This window comes from Mustela lutreola, chromosome 7, assembly GCF_030435805.1.
Source record: "Mustela lutreola isolate mMusLut2 chromosome 7, mMusLut2.pri, whole genome shotgun sequence".
In the NCBI taxonomy this organism is placed as follows: domain Eukaryota; kingdom Metazoa; phylum Chordata; class Mammalia; order Carnivora; family Mustelidae; genus Mustela; species Mustela lutreola.
This window is the reverse complement of record NC_081296.1, coordinates 142,733,596-142,757,065: the sequence shown is the minus strand read 5'-3', so window position 1 is coordinate 142,757,065 and position 23,470 is coordinate 142,733,596. Positions and strand designations below refer to the sequence as shown.

The following is a 23,470-nucleotide window of genomic DNA, read 5'->3' as shown; positions in this document are numbered from 1 at the left end:
GTCAGCAAGTTCGGAGAGGAGGCTCGGTTTCCATCTTCCCAGCCAATCACTTCCCACTCCCATAAATCTTGGATGCGTCCTTTAGCCCTCGAGGCTGAACTGATAAGGGCCTTACCCTTGCTGCATGGCAGAAGGGGGATGATAGAGCCAAGGCAGATAGCGAATCACAGCTTTGTTATCTCTGTGGTTTCCCCGTGAGATTTCCATGGCTGCAATCTGAGCCAGCCCAACTTTGAGATGTCCACCAAAGGTATCTTCATGCAGAGGCTGAGAACATGTCTTCATGTGGCTCTGCAAAAGCAAATGGTATTTCATGACTTTGGCAGAGCACCTGGAAATCTTCCAGGCCACTTGTTTAAAAGACTGGGTTGTCATTCCCTCACCCTCTGAGCCACTGCTCCCAAGCATACAACCCATTTAAACTTCTTCAGTGGCTTCCCATTTTCTTAGGAACAATGGGGGTGGGGAATTCCTTAGCATGGACCAAAATGCCTGGGATAATCTAGCTTACCCCATCTTATCCCTTCATCCCAGCAACACTGGCTCCCTCCCATTCCTGGCCTTTGCTCATGCTGGTCTCTCTACCCAAAACACTGTTCCTGCCTCTCTCCACCTAATTAACTGCTGTTCGTCATTCAGATCTTAGCTCAAGTGTCACTTCCTCCAGGAAGCCTTCCTTGATCTCCCTGGCTAGGTCATATCCTCCTATGAGAAGTTTCTATACCACTATTTTATCCTCTTGCATAGCAGTTGTGAAAGTCACACTTTTCCTTTATCTTATATGAAATTTTCATTAAAATTGGCCCCCATATCAGACTAGAAATTAAACGAGCATAGCTATTATGTCTTTTTGCTCAGAGTCGCAACCCTACATGTCTAGACGATGAGGCCCACGACAGTTGTTCCATACGTATTTGTTGAGTTAATGTAGAAAAAGTCCTTTTCTCAGTGTGGCTTAGTGGAAAGATGATTGAACTGGAAGTTGAGACGTGGGTCTCAGGCCCAGTTCTGCCCTAATTAGTCACATGGCCTTAGTCAAGCTCCTTGGCCTTTCTGATCTGCCTCCTAATCTATGTCAAATCAGAGGGTTGAATTATGTCTCTAGTCCCCAGCCTTTTGATCATCATGGATCCCTCTCAGTGTTTTTCTCTGTATTTTGGAAGTGGCTATACAACTAGCTAACATGTTTAGGGAACAATGTTTTCTCTTCTTTATACTTGATATCAAAGTCATCTGAGTGTGTACAACCAGACTCAGCAGTCAGTTATCAGTGTGAAGTCCAGCTAGGGGAGCCTGCTTAGGAATGCCTGGGTTCAGATACCACAAGAAGTCAGCAGTTTAAATTCTGGTTCTACTTTCCAACTAGCGTTTGCAAATCCATCTCTATCCCAAGAAACCCTTGGATCATCTGAGCCGAGTCTGGAAACGCAGTTGGGCAAAGGAGGAACCGCGTTTGTAGCTGATGACTTTCTGGGGCGACTAGAGACTGTTTATCATATAGGAATAATCTACTGCCAGCTTGCAATCTGGCTGCTCCTGGGCCGTGTCTGGATCCCCTTCTGCCCTCTGTCCAGGGCCTTCCCTGAATCTCTGAGACTATCAGTCTTTAAGCTCGAGTCGACTCATGGCGGGGAAGTTGACTTGTATCTGACTGCAAAGGAATCACTCAAGAAGAACCTTGACAACTTTGCTGGGATTGTGTCCGTATGCAAATCAGATTTTGTTCTATCCCCTGTCTTTAATTATTTCCTTGAAGAGGAGAGCTTTGATGCAGATAACCATGAAAGGCTTATGTTTGCATAATGTGTTACAGTTCACAAAAGTCTCTTCCCACGCACCATGCCATGTCAAACCTCGTAACCATCGGCAAAGGTAGATGTTAGGCTTGTCTTGCAAAGGAGAGAAAGGAGGCTCGAGGGAGTCAAGGGACACTACACGGGGAAGTGAAAGGCGAATGACCGGGAGCCACTAGAGCCTTGGGTCAACCCTAACTCCACCGCTTAGCAACAGTGCCACCTGGAGCAAATTACTGTACCACCCCGGGCCTCACTCTCTACATCTGTAAAATGGGGACCACGCTTTAATCAGGGGCATCGTGAGAACCGAATCAGTGGCAGAATGAAAGCTGGGCACATCACTCCTGCCAGCAAAACAGCATTTCCATTCTCTCTTTCCTCTGCACAGGCTGAAAACCCATGCTTCAAACCCCCCAGGAGGCTGGGTTTGTTAGGGCCTCGGCTGCCAGCGGAAGCCTCTTACCTTGAGTTTGGTGAGCGTGTGCATGTCGGCCATGAAGTCCAGCACCTCGCTGATGTACTGTCGCACACACTCCATCGCGGCCGTCCCGCACTGAAAAACAAGGACAGCGCTGGGGGCGCCCTGCAAGTCACGGCCGTCACTGTGGCCCTGACCGCAGTTACTCTCTTGTTCTGACTTCATGCTGCTTGCTAATGAGCTGTTTCAGTTTCTGGAGCTCTGACTCACTCCATTACTCTTCAGAGTCTGTGACTGTCTGCCCACAGCTTGGACAAAAAATGATATAAGTTTGGTGGTAAAGTGCTAAGAAATTGGGACAGCGCAGGGGAGACAGGGGTTAACCTGCCTTTCTCTCCACTGGGGCGATCGGACCGGGTTTTGTGTGCTTGTTTTTAAACCGGCCTGGATACACAGATTGATCCTATGTAAAAGCCCTTAGAATCAGTCTTTATGACATGAATCAGCCCTGAAACTCTACTACCCCTTACCACTCTGGGGAGGCTCAGATACGTGCCACCAAATTGTAACAACAGAAGCTCGGACCTTTCCCCATCAAAAAATGAAAAGGATAGAAACAAACATCATGTATGCTCCAAGAGTCCAAAATTCTTATATTCGAGTCACTTGTGATTTAACGCCTTATGCACGGTAGGCGTGCTATGAAATAGATGATAATGTATGCTTGCCGTGTTCTTGCTAGGGATAAAGAGAGAGGGAGAGAAGGGGAAGGATCCTCTTTCCCCCCACACCAGCAGCCTGTTTGGGAAGTTTTCAAGGAAAAGAAAGCATACTTGTGTTCCCCATTATTAAATGGCATAAACCTGCCCAGGGCAATGCAGTGAATTTGGGATTATAGCAAAGAGAAGGCACATGAACAGACAAGCTGCTCCATCAAAGCTCTCTGAGTAAGCCCACACATTAGGCTGGGCATAATGGGGATCAAAAGCAGGCCGTCTTTGAAGCCATCTGAATACTACGCTAAGGCCTTTCTTGGCTTTCTTTCGGAAAATCTGGAACATTAGAGACTTAACTAGCTCCCCCAGTGGTGCTCATTTTCCCATATGCATGTAAATTTGCACAGCCCTGAACTATATCACCTTCTATCTCTTCTAGAATGTTACGCCTGTCAGTTCCTCTGACACGATAACAAACAGTAAAATAAGGTCATTGGCAGTGCTGTCAGAGTGTTTTCCAAGCATTTCATACGTTCTAAGGTTTTCTTCTTTTAATTTAAATCAAGGGAAGGAATTATAAAAGGTTATTGTGTTCCTGCTTTTGGAATATTAATCCTTCAGCGCAAGAAAGGATTTCCCCCCGATTTATTCCATTTTCTCTGACCTTTCACATGTCATGCAAATAGGAGTATATACTCTGTTCTTTAATTTCGTGAAAGGGATTTGTTTCTTTCATAGGCAATATTTTATACCATTTCAACGAGGCAAATGTCAAAGAAAATAATTATGAGGAGCATTATTCAATATTTGTCTTCTCACTTTGAATTTCAAAAAAAGAGAGCGAAGAATTTACTAATATCCAGTTACTTTTGCTCTAGGGACAGCACCTACATCTAACAAAAGCCTTAAAATACAGGATCATCTTAGCCATCTACACTTATAAAACAAAGCATATCATTTCCAATACCCCCACACACCATTTTTAAAAATTACTTTGCAAAACATAAGCATAACCTTAGGGGTGCTGTTTTTGTTTTTTTGGTTTTTTTTTAAGCGAAAAACATGAAGAGTCAAGTTCTACTTGTTTCCGAAGGCCCTCGTTTATTCAAATAGAGAAACTGATGATAAGAAGTTGAAAAAGCAATCTAGACTCAAAAACATGAAAGAAAGGGGATTGTACCCAATTTTTCTTTGAAACTTGTATCTCATTTCCAAGTCCTCATTCTCAGATTATAAAAGTAATACATGTTCAATGTGAAAAACTTGGAAAACAATCATTAACAAAAAGAAGAATCACGCAGCCCTAATTCTTGTTCTCCACTCGTGAGGCCATAACTATTGGTATTTCCTTCCAATTTTTTTTTTGAACACATTGAACATATACACACACATATATAATTTTTATAAGACTGAGATAATTTTTTCTAGCTTGTTTTTAAATTAAATCCATCATAAGCATTTTCCAATTAATTATTCTTTGAAAATGTGATTTGGTAACCACACAATCATCTGTTTTGTAGAGGCACCTTATGTTATTTAAACAATACACTAATATTAGTCAACACACACACACACAAAACACTCTGATTAAAAAATGGGCAGAATATATGAATAGACATTTTCCAAAGAAGTCACCCAGACAGCCAACAGACACATGAAAAGATGCTCAACATCACTCTTCATCAGGGAAACGCAAATCAAAACCACAATGAGATACCACCTTACACCTGTCAGAATGGTTAAAATAAAAAAACAAAAATGAAACAAAAAAATAAAAGAGAAAGAAATAACAAGTGTTGGTGAGGATGTGGAGAAAAAGGAATCCTTGTACAATGTTGGTGGGAATGTAAACTAATACAGCTACTGTGAAACAGTATGGAGGGTCCTCAAAAAATTAAATATAGAAACATTGGCTATTTACCCAAAGAAAACAAAAACACTAACTCTAAGAGATACACGTGCCCCTATGTTTACAGCAGCATTATTTATAGTAGCCAATATGTGAAAGCAATTTAAACATTCACCAATGGATGGGAATGGATAAGGAAGATGTGATGTGTATATGTAGTTACAATGGAATATTACTCAGCCATGAAAAGGAAGAGATTGTGCCATTTGAGACAACACGGACGGACCTAGAGGTAATATGGTAAGTGAAATACAGCAGACTGAGAAAGACAAATACCATATGATTCCATTCATAAGTGGGATCTAAAAAAAACCAGGGAGTAAACAAATAAACAAAAAGCAGAATCAGACCTATAAAGAAAGACAACCACACAGATGTATAGCCCGAGGCAGGGGGTAGGGGTGGGCAAAATGAGTGAAGAGGAGTCAAGATGTAGCTTTCCAGTAATGAAATGAGTAAGTCACAGAAATGAAAGGCAAAGCCTAGGGCACATAGCCTTGTGTGGGGACAGATAGTAACTACACTAGCTGTGAGCACAGCGTAACATATAAACTTGGAAAATCATCACGTTCTCCACCAGAAATTGACGTAACATCTTGTGTCAACGATACGCAAGGTAAAGTTTTAAAAAACCGATATGCTCACGTTAGATCTTACTTTTGTTTCCATATTTTTACTATTTTAAAGGTTATTTTAATAAATATATTCCTTATATGCATATTCCTTTATTTTCTCCAACCCAGTACTAGAAGTAAATTGTCAAAGGTTGTACCATTTTTCGCTACCACCAGCAACTTTTAAGCATGCTTGTTTCATCTCATCAATAAGTTTAATCATTAAGAAAGACCTGCTGATTTGTTAGCTGATTTCAATTTTTATGTTTTTAAATGTTTTGAGACTCTGTATTAATTTATAATTCACTGATTGTTAATGAGGATAAAAAGGCATATTTTGAAAGGCTTATTGGACCTTGGAAAATGTTCTATGTATGGATCCTAGAACTCTTCTTGCTTTTCTGTTGTTATTGGAATGTCTTTCTTTTACTTGTTGATTTCAACAGTTTTTATTTATTAGGGATATTATTTTTTAAGCTATCATGTAGGTAGTAAATACTGAGTTTTAAAGAATTAAACGATAAGGAAACTTGTGAGTAGGCAGCAGAAACTAGCTCAGTCCTCACAGAACTGCTTCTTTTCTTCCCTCGTGTGCAGCTAGACCAAATTTCCCACTAGCCCTTGCACTCAGGAGTGGCCATAAGACAGTTCTAGCCGAAGGAGGGTGAGTAGAAGAAATATACATTATTCAGACCTGGCCTGTGAAAACCTTCCAGGTACCATACTCTCTTCTCTTTCTCAACCGCCACCCCTTATCTGCACAGCACAGAAGGAACCTGATCCCCTAACTTTCATGAGAAAGTCCTCCTCCTACTACTAATTAGGACACCCATGTAAGCTTGATATGAGCAAACGATCAATGTTCTGTGTGTTAGGTGGCTGAGAATTCATCTCATGGCATCTTCCATCACCCTAACTACTCTTAAGAACTCCTTTAAAAAACAACAGTTCAGTAATTCTACTCTCAAAAATCTACTGTAAAGAAGTAGTCTCAAATATCGACAAAGATTTAAGCACAAAGATGTTTCTCACATAGTCGTTACCATTACAGAATACTGAAAGTATCCAAAAGTAATTAATGTTTGTTAATATGTACAATAGGTAATATTTATTTAACACTACTGAAGGTCTGGCCTCAGGCTAATATGCTTTCCATGCATTATCTCACTCAATCCCCAAACTAGATATTGGGCCCTATTATATCCCATTCTATAGATAATGTAAATCAAAGAACCATAGGTTAATTAGCTTTCCTGATCACACAGCCAGTGAACGGCAGACCTCAGATTCTGGTGTGCGTCTAATCCACATGCATTTAAGCACTCTTCTATGGTGCGTTCACGAGGTAATGGCTACAGCCACCAAACTCTGGGGCTAATGCTCAGGACGTTCAAAGCCAAAGCCACATCTAGATCATAATTTCACTAGGTTTAAAAATATGCTTAGGAAAAGTGAAAGAAAATACATTAATCTGTTGGCTATAAAACTATCTCTGGGCTGAGTGATTGTTACTTTTCCTCTGTCATAAAATTTCTCTGTATCAAAAAAAAAAAGTTAAATAACCAAAATTTTAAAAATTATGTTTAGTATTGTGGGAAAAACTGGTATACTTATACATGTAAATTAATTAAACGCTTTTAGAAAACAATATGAGACTAAATACCATTAAGACATTCCTACTTTCTCAGGAATCTATGCCAAAGATAAAATTCAAAATAAACATGAGGATGGCCTTTGTAGGAATATATATTCATATATATATATATATATATATATATATATATATATGTAATTAAAGTGGAAAATAAATACATTTCTAACAATATGGAAATAAGCAAATTAACATATTGAATAGATCGAAATAAGAAAGAAATTTCTAAAACAACAATGTTCTAATTGTGAGGCAGAGGGATTATAGGTGATCTTTTTTCTTTAAAATTTTCTCTACTGAAAATTTAAATGATTTTCTTCAATGAACAATATCGCAAAAGTTTCACGGTTTTGTTGCAGTCAACTCGCTCTCAGCGTTATTGTGGTTTCTCATCTTCAGCCCCGTCAGTGAGACTCTTAAAGCCCTTTTACCAAATAGTTCACTAGTTGATAATAATGCATTTTTTTTTTAATTTTCAGAGGAAAAATTACAAAAGAAAACAAAGTATCACAAAGTTTATTTCCTTCCAGCAGTAGTTCAACTGAATTGGTTCACAGGAGCTAGTCTAAGAAAACAGATTCTGGGGAAAATTGAACTGTAATCAAATGCATTTTGTACGTCTGGTAATTTCCTTCCTCCCCTTCATTGGCTGCTTCAGTTTTACTCATGTCTCCTGGAATTAAAAGTTTCCAGGGGCTGGGATTAATTTAAATTTTCACTAGGCTCTTTTTTAAAAAAATGCTAATATGTTCTTCATTTTATAGTGTTTACTCCAGCAAGAGTGAATCAGGACACAGGTCCAAAAATACCTCTTTACTAAATGGGGACGTGAGACGAGATAGAAAATGTACAATGAATTCAGTCAGGACTTACTCCAGGTACAGAGGCGATCATTTGCTTGCTCAGGATTGTTGACTCAGCTAGTTTGGTCCCAGCATCCGCACAAATAAACTAATAAGAAATTGAAAGCATAATTACTTTTAAGAGCACTCGGACAGTAATCAGTTACTTATAGTTTTATTAACTCGGCTTAAATTCATTAGTGTTTACTCTCATGACAATCTGCTCTGGATATATGGGGCTTGCTAACCATGACAGTTTGTTCCTATCAGAAGTTCAGACTCATAGGACCGAGAAGAACACAGATTCGTACTTTACCCAGACAGCTAAGTGGCCCTGGAACGATGCATTCAATTGAGGGAGAAAGGAAAGATGTCAACACGGCCAGATTTATTCTGAAGTTAGTTATTCTATTTATTCTTTAGTACTTCTTGACAGTTCCTGAATTCACAGACTTTTCCAGATTTCATCATTACATTACACATTTAAAATGAAGACAGAAAAACAATCTACTTCACTGTGAGCATTCTGTGTCTTCCCAGCCGAGGCCTCCCAGTCGCTGGGCTCTCTCACTTCGCCCACACCTCTCCTCTGTGCTGAGAATGACCCCCACCCCTGTCCTTGCCTCACGGAACTTTCACCCACTCCCATTGTAACGGTTATGACACTAGACTGCAGGGACCTACGAGTCTATGTTGCATCCTCCTACGGGCTCCCTGCACTTGCCCTCCAGCACTAGCTTTTGGCCTGACATCACAGAGGGGCTCAGCAAAATTGTGTGAAGTGAATCAATGAATCGATTATGACAAGATCTTGATGGGGATGGATTTGCCAGGTTTTGATTTCATTTGCTTCATTACAGATGTTTGTAAGTGTTTCCCACTTAATACAGCACCCAACTGGGTATTAATGGTTTCAGGAAAAAAGTTAAACATTAAGTCTGCAGAGTTTGCTATGTGCAATACGGTCCTGCTTAATTTCCCTTCCCAGTGGCCTCTGGCCAGTGGCCCAACAACTTTGGCTTCAGTGGCTCTGGAAGAATTTTGGACACTGACAGCCCTACCCTCTTATTCCACTCTCACACTGGAAGGAAAGTTAGGTAGGTCAATATGATGGGTCCTGTGAAGCAGGTTATGTCCCTGGCAAACTGGGGAGAAGTAATAAAGGTTTGGGTCATAGAGAAAAACACAAGAAGGCCTTACAGAAAACAGAAACCAGCATACTGTCAGGCTCATCAGGGCTCAGAATCAGAGCATTAATAGGTTTTGGCTAACAACACAGGGATTTCGGCCAAAGATCTTGCAAGGGCTCCCTGAGACTTCTTGTTCAAGGCCTTGTTCAAGGGCTGGCCTTCAAGTGCGGTCCTCCAGGAGGAGTATTTCATCACAGAACTGAGCTGGGGGCCACAGGAGACCGAGCAGAGCTGTCGCAGATAGCCGTGTGCCAGGAGTAGATACTTATCTCCACTCCGCATTCACATACAATCATCTCCATTTACCTCAAATACAGTTACAGAAAGCTAAAGAATCTATTTGACCATTAACTTTCACTCTGGCAAAGAAAGTACCAGCTAGTAACATCCAGGGAACACCTAAAATTTTCCATAGCTTACCACTTGGACTCATCCCTAATATAAGAAAAAGGAAATAAATCAGGATTTTTTTAAAAAAGGAAAGCCTAGAACTTTGGCCAGAACCTATCAGTAAAAAAGTAATATATCAGATGGAAGTACATGGTCAAAAGAAGAAACAGTCCCAACCTCTGGCAGATACTGCCTGTTCTCCCATAAAATGTGTCTTCAAAAGATATCTGAGTCTGCAATCTAAGACAAACTACCTAGAACTAAGTTTCAAAACCTCCATCAGGATACCAACATTTAATTAATTTCTTTACATGAGAGCCAAGAGCTCTTAAATGAGAGCCAAGAGCCAAGGGGAGGAGGCACAGAAGTGTGAGGGAGGGGACGCTCAGACAGAGAAGTCTGCAGGGGTTTCAAACTGAAGGCCCCCAATCTGTGTTTCTATGGCCTGGCCGTGCTCTTGAGAGCTACAGAAGATCCCTGGAGAAGCAAAACTTCAATGTCTCTATCTCCATTCACAAAAAGCCCTTCTCGCCTCCCATACTCAGCAAAGCAGAACAAGTAGTGTCATAGAAGTAGGTTGTCAGTCATATCACGTCAACGATGGGAGGCCAGATTAAAATGTCTGTTTTGTGGTAACTCTTACAAGTCAGAATTAATCGAAAATTACCCTAAAGTTTATGGAAGTACCACAGAGAGCCTCGTGTATCAATGAGTATAAAAGTGGACACGCCTCTCAAACCATCTACCATTTATTTTTTATCAATGCATTTCAATCCAGTGTAATTTGGGGGGTACCTGGCTGGCTCAGGTGGCAGTGCATGGAACTCTTGCTCTCGGGGTTGTGAGCTGACACCCCATGTGTGGTGTAGAGTTTACTTACAATTTTATAAACATGTTTTTAAAAATAAAAACAAATAAATCCAGTGTAATTTTCACATAATATATACAACTAAAACCTTAATCAACGCTTCTGTCTTTTTATACAGCTGTTAACCATGACTTGCAAAACCCCATTATGATTGTCCAGAATTGCTCACGATATAAAGATATAACTAAAACCAGAGAGGGAAAGGATGTCAGCCACAGAAGGAAGAATTCCATACTTTGTGACGGAAAGATGCCTAATGAACCGTGCACTCCCGCACGAACACAAATGAATACAAAAGAAACACGACATCCATTATGTGTCACTGCTAAATTCATCATCAAAATGAGACTCAGAATAATATCTCCACCTCTCACCGAGAGAGTGATCAGATTATTAGGAACTCAACTAATAATAATAACCCCACTTCAATAGTATCTGTGACTTAAAGACAACAGCCGTCCCTCTGCCAAGTCTTTGTCCTCCAACCCACCACTAACCTATCTTTAAAATAAAATGTTTCACCCACACGGTTTCTCACATGAGTCTATGCAGGTATAACCCACACAGTGGGAGAGCCACATGCAAATTAGCAGAATGTCTACTCTTGACACATAAAGGAAGCTGAGGAAATGCTTTTTGATTTGGGCTTATAGAGCCTTTACGGAGGCTTTTAGTGACTTATCACTCTGTTATGAAAACTCTGCTTTAATACAGCGAGAGAATACTTATAATAACCTATTACACACAAGCAGACCAGCCAAAGAGAAGAGGTTGCAGGTGAAAGCAAAAATGTCCACAGGTCTGAATGAAAACAAGGTAGGGCATCTGTCCAAAGTGCTGAAGGAATACATCCTGCTGGTCGACAATCTAGATTCTGAAGAACACACTAACTTTTTCAATTTGGCAAATTCTTTCCTATCTCCAAGGCTCTTTTCTTGAAAAAGTAAAGAATCCACTTGCACATCTGAGGACTCCTGACTTGATACACAAGTCCGAACAAGTACTAGCAGCCATGGCTAGATGACCACAGTGAACAGTGGGAGATTTCCTATGATAATGGGCCTCCAGAAGGAATTTTTAAGAATTAAAAAACCAATAGGTACCTATCTTACCTTGAAATATTTAAAACGTGGGTGGCCCCACATCCCTTGGGGAAATGTTCCGTTGTTCTTTTAGGGCAGAGTATGTGGTAAACAACAAAGATACCATCTATCTATGAGAAGAATGTAAATGGCTCCGTGTTTGTGAACTCATTTACCCAGTCTGTGATTAGAAAAGTAGTAATGGAGACACCCTAGTGATCCCTGTGGAAGAAAAGAATGAAGGGAAAATCCAAAGTCTGAGTCACTGACTCTCTTGTCACTAAAGGAGCCAGGGTCATTCAGGGTGGATCACTGGCGGTTTCTCCTTCCAATGAATGCTTTCCTTTCTATTTCCAAGTTGCATTTTCAATTAAACAAAGCTTCCCCCACTGCCATCAGGTGATGGTCGCTGATATCTGTGGAAGTCACTGTCATCCCCAGACAGATCATCTGTCCGTACTGTGAGCCTGGTCCTCCAGGTGCCAGAATTGACACTCCATCAGTAAGGAGGAGGGTGTCTCTTGGACTCAGACTAGATTCTCTGGTCTAAGAGAAGCTACCAGACAACAGGCTATCACCTCTGCCGTCTTTCAGAGAGACCTGCAGGAAGCCTGCAGTCAAGGGCAAGAGAAAAGAGAACGGGGAAAACATCATAAAGATGCCCTATTCATGGAGAGAGATGGTGGATGCTTTTCCCTCAGCCCATGAGGAGCCCCATGGAGGCCCTCCCTCCATGGTTTAGGAGGAACCACTGGGCAGATAAGGAAACTACCTCTGTTTTTTTTAAGCATGCTTAACTTTTTTTTCCTCTCAGTAATAAAAATGGTTTATTCTAAGAGTACACAGAACAAAGATATATGACTTCATAATAGTGTACTGTTTTAAAATTTTTTTTTTAAGATTTTACTTATCTATTTGACAGAGAGATCACAAGCAGGCAGAGAGGCAGGCAGAGAGAGAGAGAGAAGGAAGCAGTCTCCCCGCTGAGCAGAGAGCCTGATGCGGGGCTCGATCCCAGGACCCTGGGACCATGACCTGAGCCGAAAGTAGAGGCTTTAACCCACTGAGCCACCCAGGTGCCCCTGTTTTAAATTTTTTCATCAGGAAGATTGAAACATTATTCTTAAGTCATTTTTCATGGACATGACCCCAAAGTGTCTCTGAAGTACCTTCTCCAACATAATTTTACAACTTGATTCTTAACATTTAATGGTTCCATGACAAATACACCCTTGTTCTAAAAAGATGAAGATGCTATTTATTTGAAACGGTATATGAAAATCCAAAAACACGTTTGGAATGACTTACTCTTTGGGGCTTCTTTATTCCTAAAGCTAATTTGTTTTTGTTATTTATTCACCTAGCGGTGATGCAATAATCACTGTTTTCATGGTTTCCTTAAGCACCGGGCAATTTAAACTGTCAGTGTTCTTTTGCTGTCTTGTGACAAGTGCTTATTATGGTTGACTAACATACTTCACAGAAAACCAGCCCCCAGCAGCCGTCATGGCATGGGGTGCTAGACCCCAAGAAGATCAGCCACACGGATCATCTCTGCTCAAGACTGAGGGCAACAAAGGGAATGTTCTCTGACCGAAGCAGGAAAACACCTTTCAGGCCTGGAGACCTAGGCTGTTTGGAGGTGGCAGGTCCCCATCCAGAACACCATCAGAAGCCAGTGACTCTCATTTACTGTCAGCCTGATAGCTTAAATCCCTCATGGGCCTTTCCCCTAAGCCCAGTCCACCTGCCCTCTTCTGCAAGCTAGCACGGATCCCATTCATTCCTTATGGTCGGTTTGTGTCCAAGTTGCTTTTACTCAAAAGCAGTGAAGCTGCTTCAGCAGAAGTAGGAGGGGCTGGCCAATGGGGCTGGCAATCCACCAGAAGAAAGTATAAGCCAGCCCCTCCTTAGGAATTTGGGTACTTCCTGGCTGTGACTTGTCTTCTGTCTTCCTCTTGGTTTGTCTAGCGTCCTGGTACAATGTGAGCTATTTTCTTTTGACTACAGTGTGCCCGACATTCATTGGTGGCATCGGCCAGTGATCACTGCTCTCAGAGGGCTTCAAGGCACCCCAGAAAACCAGACCATGGCTTACTGAGAGGACACCAACTTCTCACTAAATCTCATGCCTTTGAGAAACATTCCATTCTGGTTCTAAGGATTAAGAGTCTATGGTAGGGGAGGAGGGGAACCAGTGGTGGATATTAAATTGCTAAGTGAGAGCTGTTGTTCCTCCTCATCTCCCAGGGAAACTCCTGAGCTTCTGCACATACCTCAAGGCCCACACGGTCCCTCTTCCACACCGCTTCTCATTAAGTGCACACCTCTGCTACCGTACCTGTCACCCTGTGTTGGAAATGTCTGCCTACATGTCAGCTTCACCCACTAGACAGTAAACTCCCAGGAGGAAGGGGCCATGGCTTATTCATCTCCCCAGTGCCTGGGCCAAGTCAGGGCTCCGATTGGCTTTACTGAGCCTTTCTGTCTCCCAGCCTGAGCCAGCCACTCCCTCCTCTTTAGTACTTTACCTATTGTGCACATTTCCGGTAGAGTGGTTAGCCTAGGGTTTATGTCTATCACACTGCCATGTCTCCAGAACCTAGCCCGAGACAGGTGGTTGGTAAATACTTGTAATGGAAGATACCACTGAACAGTCCATGTGGCTCTTCGTCAATGGTCAATGGGGCCAGATGACGGAAGACCTCATAGCTCAGGTCAGTGCAGGTTTTCGGTGCAGGGAGTGATCTGATAAGAAGCAGGTTTGAGCAAAACTCCTTTAGTCAGCCTGAGGCCAGAGGGCTGCATTTGTGTGGAGAGAGGAGAAGGCAGTGCAAACAGCTAGGAGCTGTTAAGGTGAGAGGGGCAAGTGAGGCCAGGAGCCTGACGGGGCCGTGTTCCACACCGAGTAGACCCTGGCTCTTGTGGTCACCACTGGTGCCAGCTGTGTGGTCTTGGGCAAGTCACTGAACCCCACTGAGCCCAGTCTCTCAGCTGTGACGCAGAACTAATATCTCCCACTGTTGTAAGGATTAAGTGAGGGGAGCATTAAAGCACCCAGCACGCTGCCAGGCGCACGACAGGTGCTTATGGTGTTTCCTTCTCCCTCATCTCTCCCACTGGCACCCCAGGTACCTAAGATTCAGGGACACTTGTCTAGTTCTTTGATATCAAGACCCCATTGCCCCCTAGTCATTTAACCTCAACCTTCTAGGTCCAGACTTTGACACTGGTCTTCATGCTCACTGGGAAGAAATAAAACAGCTGTGACTCATTTCTTGGGCACTTTGCACAAAGGCAGTCTGAATGATACCCGGTCCCAGGTGTAGCAGAAGTCCACGTCTTTAAGTCTAGCCTTGGTGTGTGAGGTGGGGTCCCAGTCTACCTGATCCCCTGCCAACTTCTCTTATGTAGCCAGACTGCTTTTCTCAACCTCATCCTCAAGCCATTATCCCTAAATTTAGTTCACCGTCCTATTAATGCCTCCCCACAATGCTTGAAGCCAGTCAGGCCCTGGTGCTAAACCCCAACCTCATGGAAAGACTTTTGGCTGCACCCACCAGTCCTTTGTGGCCTACATCACATGCCACCTCTTTCATGAAGTCTTCCCTGATTTCACATCATAGGACATGGGTTGCCTCCTGCTCTTAACACCCCCCAGGACTTTGTTTATATATAACTCCTCCCACAGTACTGGTGAGAGCCTATCTTATGTGTTAAAAACCTGCATACTTGTCTAAGATGCTGTGTTAAGGATGCCAGGGATGGAGGGGCTCAGCCCCTCATTAGCCCCTCATTAGCAACCCTACAGCCAAGAGCCTCAACTCAGTAATTTCTCCAGAATCTTCCTTGTACGCATTTAAGCCCTTCTGCCTCCGGGCTCCCAAGGGTGCTGGTGCTTTTCGCCTCCACCTGCCACCCCAGCTGGATTCCATACGTCCTGCCACTTCACTGTATGGTCAGGCCCACCCTCTCCTTCAATTCTGCTTCACAGAGACGTGGCGACCCACCCATATGCACGTGGCTCTGCAACCAGATCTCAGCCTCGTCCTCACTTGTGGCCTCATTAGTCCCCTGCCAGGTGCGGTAGCTGTTCACAAGCTGCCCTGCAATCTACCCAGCTGTTAATTTCTTGAGGGTAGAAATTAGTGTTCCCATCTTCTTTTGGTCCCTCACAGTACTAGTTCCACCGTAGGAACAAAATAAATGTGCCCCTTCTGTCTTGTTTACCCAGCGGGAGTGCCAAGTGCAGAATATTACTTAGGTCACGGCTCATATAAGATAGATTGGTTCTCATTTTGGGGTGGAATTATTCGATCTGTACATATGCCCCCACGCCTTCCTTAATTTTTCCAAACATGGTGCATCTCATGGAAAGTATTACAAAAAGTGAAGAAACCCACCTGGACAAGCAGGAGGAGGTTTGTATCTGGTAAAGGAGATTTGAGCTTCAGGGCCTGCAGGAGCTCCAGAACAACACTGCGAGACAAGTAGAATTTATCCCGCTCCTAGACAGACAAAAGAGAAGAAGGTAAGCTTGTATAAAAACTCAGTTAGAACAGACCTATGTCAAAAGAGCTTCCAGGAAGTTCACAGATTGGAAATGAAAACCAGTATTTGAAAATGCATAATGAATTGTCCTTAAGAAATAAAATTCAAATGAAAAAGAAAAAATTTAAAGGGCATTTTTGTGTGCATAACGAGTTTACAGAAGCACCGAGAACACATAATTCAATGGATAAGAAAAAGATAGGATGTCTCTTAAACACTGAACCCACTGGATTAGGTTCTTGCTCACAGGAAAGGATAAGTTCCAAGAAATGTAGAAATTAAATCAAAAAGCCTTATTCCCAAAAGGAAATGATTTATTTAGAGAGGAGCTTATATAGTGATTTTCAGGGTCTTGTGGCCTCTCTAAAGAACTTACTTTTCAAATGGGCTGCTTAAGCATGCAGAAAAACAGACGGAATGTACCAGGTACTACCACTCTTCTTGGCCACATTGTGACATTTTGCTCTATTTAACGTTTTTCAGGATAAATAAGACAACCCAGAGGGGCGCCCGGGTGGCTCAATTGGTTAAGTGTCTGACTCTTGGTTTCTACTCAGACCATGATCTCAGGGTTGTGAGATCAAGCCCCACATCAGGCTCTGTGCTGGGCACGGAGCCTACTTAAGATTCTCTCTCCCTCTTTCTCTGCCCCTCCCCCAACAACTCCTGCACATACTCCTTAAAAAAAAAATCACAGAAATTGTTGAAACGAACTATATGGTGTTCTATTTTCTTTCTCCCTTCCTTGAAGTAGCCACTATTTTGAATCTGGTGCATGATTTCACATATGTTTTTACTACCTATGCATGCATTCATTACAAGATGTAATACTATTTTTCATGTCTTTGTAATTTTCTACAATAGTGTCATACTGCGCATCTCTTTCTGCAACTTACAATTTGTCGCTACATTATATTTTTGAAATTAGTTCATACTGTTACATGTAGCTCTAGTTCTTTCAAATAAATAGCTTAATTATATTTTATTATATGAACATACCAACATTCATTGATCTGTTCTCCTGTTAATAGAACACAAGATCATTTTTAATTTTGTACATTTTTTTAATTGCCAATGACAACACACACGCAGAAAAGTACATAGGACATAAAACTGCAGATGAAATGGATTTGTATAGACTGAATGCCAAGGTCAAAGGGCCAGCACCTCAGAAGTCTGTTGCGTGTCCCTTCCTGATCATAACAAAGTAACCAGAGACCCAATGGGTCTGCATCCACTTTCTTTTCTTTCCCCTCATTTTTATTCATGGTGTACTACTTCCTTGTATGTCCGATGAGCTCTGCATACAGAACGGTGTATTTAAAAAGTTATTTCTAGAAATCATTCGAGGCCTGAAATATTCTCTTCATCCAAAGAGCTCTCTGTTTCCTTTTTGCCAGCTCCCTGGAGGCACTAGCCTGGTCCAGGTTACCTTAACACACAAGCCCTATAATATCTTATCTTGGGCCACCAGAGGGTGTGACACTGAGCTCGATGGCTGTGAGGGTGATTTTACCTCTGGGTTATCTTTACTTTGTTGTCCTGACCAAACTGGGGTTGGGGGTGGTGCAGAATCAGACCAAGTCCCCGCTCTTTGAAGGTCCTAGATTCTGACTCTTGTTTCCCTCCTGGATCTTCTGGAATTGCAACTCAGCCTCTTAGTCACATTTCTGCACTTCTATGCTCTCCCTGATCTTAGCCTGGTGATTCATCTAATATCTGGTTAGCATTCTGATGCACTGAAGTTTTCAAAAAATATTCTGTTCGCTTCTTTTTTAACTTTTTAAGTGGGAAGATAAGTTCAAATGATCTAGCCCATTATTATCTGGAGAGAAGTCTTAACTTTTTATTGAAATTACAGTAAATCTATAGGTTATTTTGTGAGAATTAACTGTCTTTATTATGCTGGGTCCTCAACCATGAACACAAGGTCTATCTCCATTTATTTAACATTGTTGAGTAAAACTTTCTGGTTATCTCCATAAAGTTTTTGCACATTTTTGTTAGATTTATTCTCTGTTGACACAATAAATGACATTTTTAAAGTACATTTTGTAATCATTTGTAACTGAATATTAAAGGTGGGTGATTCCTAGGTAATCATTTGTAAGCAGCATCCTTGCTGAACTCTCTCACTGAAGTTATAAAAAGGTGTCTACAAGTATATTTTCTTCAGTTCGTTTATAATTACATCATCTGTGGAAAGTGAGAGTTTTATTTTTCCTTTCCAGTCCTTATACATTTGATTTCTTCCTCCTATCTTACTGAATTGAGTGGGATCTCCTGGACTGTAATGAACAGGAGAAGTGATAGTGGACGTTCTCGTCTTACTTAGTATTTTGAAAGGACTACATTGACATTTCACCAGGAAGTATAGCATTTCCTAGAGGTTTCTGGATATAACCCTGTAACAAGCTAAGTAAGTTCCTTTCTATTTCTAGTTTGACAAGTGTTGTTATGAGTGGATGTTGAGTTATATAGAATGCTTCTTTTGAATCTGCTGAGATAATGATACACTTTTTTCACTTTTAACCTGGTAACTTGGTGACATAAATCAATATTCTAACATTTAAACCATTCTTATATTCCAAGCAAATCCTCACTGGGCCAGGAGGCTTTATTTTTCACATACTAATTTGCTATTATTCATCCAGAATTTTTATACCTTTAAAGTAAAAATGGCCTGTAATTTTCCTTTCTCCCACTGCCCTTGTCTGTTTGGTATCACAATTCTACTGGCTTCATAAAAAATGTTGGAAGCATGTCTTTCTTTCGATTATATTAGTTTGCACAAAGTAGAGCTCACTCTGTTCCTTTGGTGTTTAATAGTAAAGTTGTCTTTAAAACTGGGACAGTTTCTCATTAGTGATTCCATTTCCTTAATCATTGAGGTCCAGCCATTTTTTTTTTTTTTTAGTTGTCATATGTCACATTTTTTTAAAAAAATTGTCCCTACAGTCCAAGATTCCAAATTTATGAGCACAGAGTTGTTCGTTTCAAGGTCTCTAATACATCTAGAGTTATATTCCCTTTCGCATTGCTGATATGCTTTATCCATGCCTTTTCTCTGCTTCCCTTAATCGGTCTGGCCAAAGTTCTGCCAGTGTCATTGGTCTAATTCGGGAGCCCCCTTCTGGTTGTACAGATCCTCCACTGAAGTCATGTTCTCCATTTTATTAATTCCTGCTCTTCTCTCCATTATTTCCTTCCTTTAAATTATCTTACGGCACTCTGTTATGTTTATTTTAACTTGAATTGTTAGCTCATTTCATTTCTCTTTTTCCAACCGAAGTATTTAAGACTACACCTTTTCTTCTAAATATCTCTATAGCTATAGATCCCAACATTTAGAATGTAGTATTTTCACATTTGTGTGGTTCTAAATATTTTTCTAAATTCTCTTATCTCCTTTGATGTATGAATCATTTAAAAGTGTATTTCAATTTCCAAATATAGCAAGTCCTAGACACCATTAATCCAGTACCTTTGTATGAATTTGAAAGAGGGCACACGCACACACAGAACAAACACATATATATATGAACATATCCTGCAAACCCGAAAAACGCTGTGCACTTCCAGAGCCGCGCTCTCAGTAGGCTTGGCTGCACGCATGCCGTGCCCGGTCACTCACTCACACAAACCCTAGGCACCACACACGTACACATTCTATACACACCCCACCCCTGCAAAGGGACCTGGTTAGGGTCCGAATCTGGCAGGGGGCTGGGATTTAGACATCTGACAAGAGGGGACAGTCAAGAGAAGATCTCAAAGGCCCCTGAGTGGTAGCCAGGACAGGGCCTGGCGACCTACACGTGTGTGTGCCAGGAATGTGTGTGCGTGTGCTATTCTCCACCCTCTGAGATGGTGAAGCTCTACGTAGGGGTTGCCTATCCCAGCTGCTCGAGGACTTGACCAGGAGGCTCCAAATCTCAGTACAAACCTGCCTCAATACTCAAATAAAAAGTAGTCTGTCTAAGATGTGTGTAGCCTCCCCTTAGATATGGAGCTTTTCTCTAAGTCACCCTTAAACACCTCTGTGCAGTTATGACTTTGTTATTGATCTATAATTCAACTGCATTGTGATTAAAGAACTTGGTCTCTGAAACAGATACCCCAGTGTGTGCTAAGACTTTATTTGTGTCCTGGGGCTCCTGGATGGCTCAGTCGGTTGAGTGTCTGACTCTTCATTTCAGCTCAGGTCTTGATCTCATGAGTTTAAGTCCTGCACTGGGCTCCACACTCGGTGTAGAGCCAAATGAAATGAAATGAAATGAAATGAAATGAAATACTTTATTTGTGGTCTATTACCTGTCCTATGTTTATAAATGTTATGTATATGCTTTTTCTTTTCCTTTTTTTATTACGTTATGTTAGTCACCATACAGTATCCCATTAGTTATTGATGTAGAGTTCTATGATTCATTGTTTGTGTGTAACATCCAGTGCTCCATGCAAAACATGCCCTCCTTAATATCCATCACTGGGCTCACCCACCCCCCACACCCTTCCCCTCTGAAACCCTCAGTATATTTCCCAGAGTCCATAGTCACTGATGGTTCTACTCCCTCTCCAATTTCCCCCACTTCTTTTTTCCCTTCCTTCTTCTAATGTCCTCCATGTTATTCCTTCTGTTCCACAAATAAGTGAAACCATATGACAATTGACTTTCTCTGCTTGGCTTATTTTACTCAGCATAATCTCCTCCAGTCCATGTTGATGTAAAAGTTGGGTATTCATCCTTTCTGATGGCTGCGTAATATTCCATTGTTTATATGGCCATATCTTCTTTATCCATTCATCTGTTGAAGGGCATCTCAGCTCTTTCCACAGTTTGGCTATTGTGGACACTGCTGCTATGAACATTGGGGTGCATGTGGCCCTTCTTTTCACTAGCTCTGTATCTTTGGGGTAAATACCCAGTAGTGCAATTGCTGAGCCACCGGGTAGCTCTATTTTTAACTTTTTTTTTTAACTTTTTGTGGAACCTCCACACTCTTTTCCAAAGCTCTATACAGAAGAGTGAAACTCAACCATTCTCTTACACCATACACAAAGATAAACTCTAAATGGATGAAAGACCTTGATGTGAGACAAGAATCCATCAAAATTCTAGAGGAAAACATAGGTGGTAACCTCTTTGACATGGGCCACAGTAACTTCTTTCAAGACATGTCTCCAAAGGCAAGGGAAACAAAAGCAAAATGAACTTTGGGGACTTCATCAAGATAAAAAGCTTCTGCACAGCAAAGGAAACAGTCAACAAGACAAAGAGGCAACCCACGGGATGGGAAAAGATATTTGCAAATGACACAACAGATAAAGGGCTAGTATCCAAGATCTATAAAGAACTTCTCAAACTCAAACTCCAAAAGCAAGTCAAAAAATGGACAGAAGACATGAACAGACACTTCTCAAAAGAAGACATATTAATGGCTAAAAGACACATGAAAAAATATTTAATATCATTAGCCATCAGGGAGATTCAAATCAAAACCACATTGAGATACCACTTTACACCAGTTACAATGGCAAAAATTGACAAGGCAAAAACAACAAATGCGGGAGAAAATGTGGAGAAAGGGGAACCCTCTTACACTGTTGGTGGGAATGCAAGCTGGTACAGCTACTTTGTATATGTTCTTTCTAAAATACATTCTCAAACTGGAGAATTCAAGATTCTTTATATGTCTATTGGATTCAATTTGCTCCTTACATTGTTCAAATCTATTCATTTTTTATCTGCTTGATCTATTAATTACTGAAAGAGATGTGTCAAAATCTCCCATTATGAGTATGAATTTGACAACTTCTCTTTGTAATTCTATTCATTTTTTGTTTATATATATTAAGCCTGTATTATTAACTGTACAAGTTTTAGAACAGTCACATTTTTCTAAAGAATTGTTCCTTTTATCAATACAGGGCAACATTTTTTACAGAAATACTTTTTAACTTGGATTCTGTTTACTGGTTTCAGCTTTATTTTAATTAGTATTTGCCTGGTATATTTTTAAACTATTTTTCTTTCACACTTTCAACAGTGTCTTTAGATGTGTTTTAGAGGTATCTCTTATAAATAACACATAGCTGGATTTTAAAAATCAAATCCAAAAATTCCTGGGACATCTGAGTGACTCAATTGGCTAAGCCTCTGACTCTTGGTTTCAGCTCAGGTCATGATCTCAGGGTCTTGAGACTGAGCCCTGAGATGGGCTCTGTGCTCAGCATGGGATCTGCTTCAGAATCTCTTTCTTTCCCTCTGCTCCTCTCCCCCTGCCTCTCTCTCACTCTCTCTAAAATAAATAAATCTTTTTTAAAAATCCAAAAATTCCTTATATTCATTGTGATTATTAGATTATTGGATTCATTTCTACTCTAGCTCATGGTGGATTATTTCTTTATGTGTTTTATAATTTTAGTTTGTAAATTCGTGTTCATCAAGACTGTAATTCTGGAAATTGTGTTAGGTCTAGATTGAAGTCATACCCATCCACAGTGGTTTGAGGATAGGTTTTGAACTTACTTCTACCAAACACTCCAATGCTATTACCTGCTCTGTACCAATGTTATTTGACTTTTCATTCTGGGGGCTCACAGAGTACGTAGGTATCTTAAATTCACACTCTAAATATGTTCAAAGATAGGTTCATGTTACTAATTATCAAAGGAAACTATAAATATTTCTAGGTTCCTAGGCTTAGATTCCATTCTTCGTCACCTCTATATAGGAATATAATCTTTCCAAATCACCCTTTTACTAAATGTATACCCTTTCAAGGGTTCTGACTTTCTACTGGGGATGACTCAGAGCCAGCTCCAAGCCTGAAACAGTCCCAAGACCTTCTCTGTGTGGGCTTCAAATCACAAGCCACTAAGGATAATTGGTGCAGACACTGTGGAACAGAGTGTGGTATTTCCTCAAAAAATTAAAAATAGAAATACCATAAAATCCAGTAATTCCACTACTGGGTATTTACCCAAAGAAAACAAAAACACTAATTCAAAAAGATATATGTACCCTTATATTTAGTGCAGTATTATTTACACTAGGCAAGATATGGAGCAACACAAGTGTCCACTGGTAAATGACTGAATAAACAAGATGGACACATACACATTGGAATATTACTCAGCCATGAAAAAAATGGAATCTTGCCATTTGAGACAACACAGATAGAACGAAAGGGTTTTAGGCTAAGTGAAACATGTCGGGCAGAAATACAAAGTGCCACATAATTTCCCTTATATGTGGAATATGAAAAATAAAACAATCAAAAAACAGACTCTAAAATACGGAGAACAAACTGCTGGTTGCCAGAGTGGAGAAGGGTGAGGGGATGAAAGAAACAGATAAAGGAGATTAAAAGATATAAATTTCCAGTTATATAAATAAGTAATAAGATGAAAAGTGCAGTATGGAGAATAGAGTCAATAATA

General features: G+C 40.9%; 1 protein-coding gene across 9 annotated transcripts in view; it reads right to left on the bottom strand.

The window, feature by feature from the left end:
• The window catches only part of UNC79 (unc-79 homolog, NALCN channel complex subunit), a 240,367-nt gene that overhangs the window by 19,653 nt on the left and 197,244 nt on the right, over positions 1-23,470 (bottom strand). For all 9 annotated transcript variants that reach the window (XM_059182968.1, XM_059182961.1, XM_059182963.1 and 6 more), the window contains 4 exons: positions 15,880-15,984; positions 7,978-8,055; positions 2,260-2,349; positions 116-291 (listed from right to left, as the gene is read on the bottom strand). In XM_059182968.1, the coding sequence (XP_059038951.1) occupies positions 116-291; positions 2,260-2,349; positions 7,978-8,055; positions 15,880-15,984 (449 nt within the window). The remainder of the gene's footprint in view (positions 1-115; positions 292-2,259; positions 2,350-7,977; positions 8,056-15,879; positions 15,985-23,470) is intronic.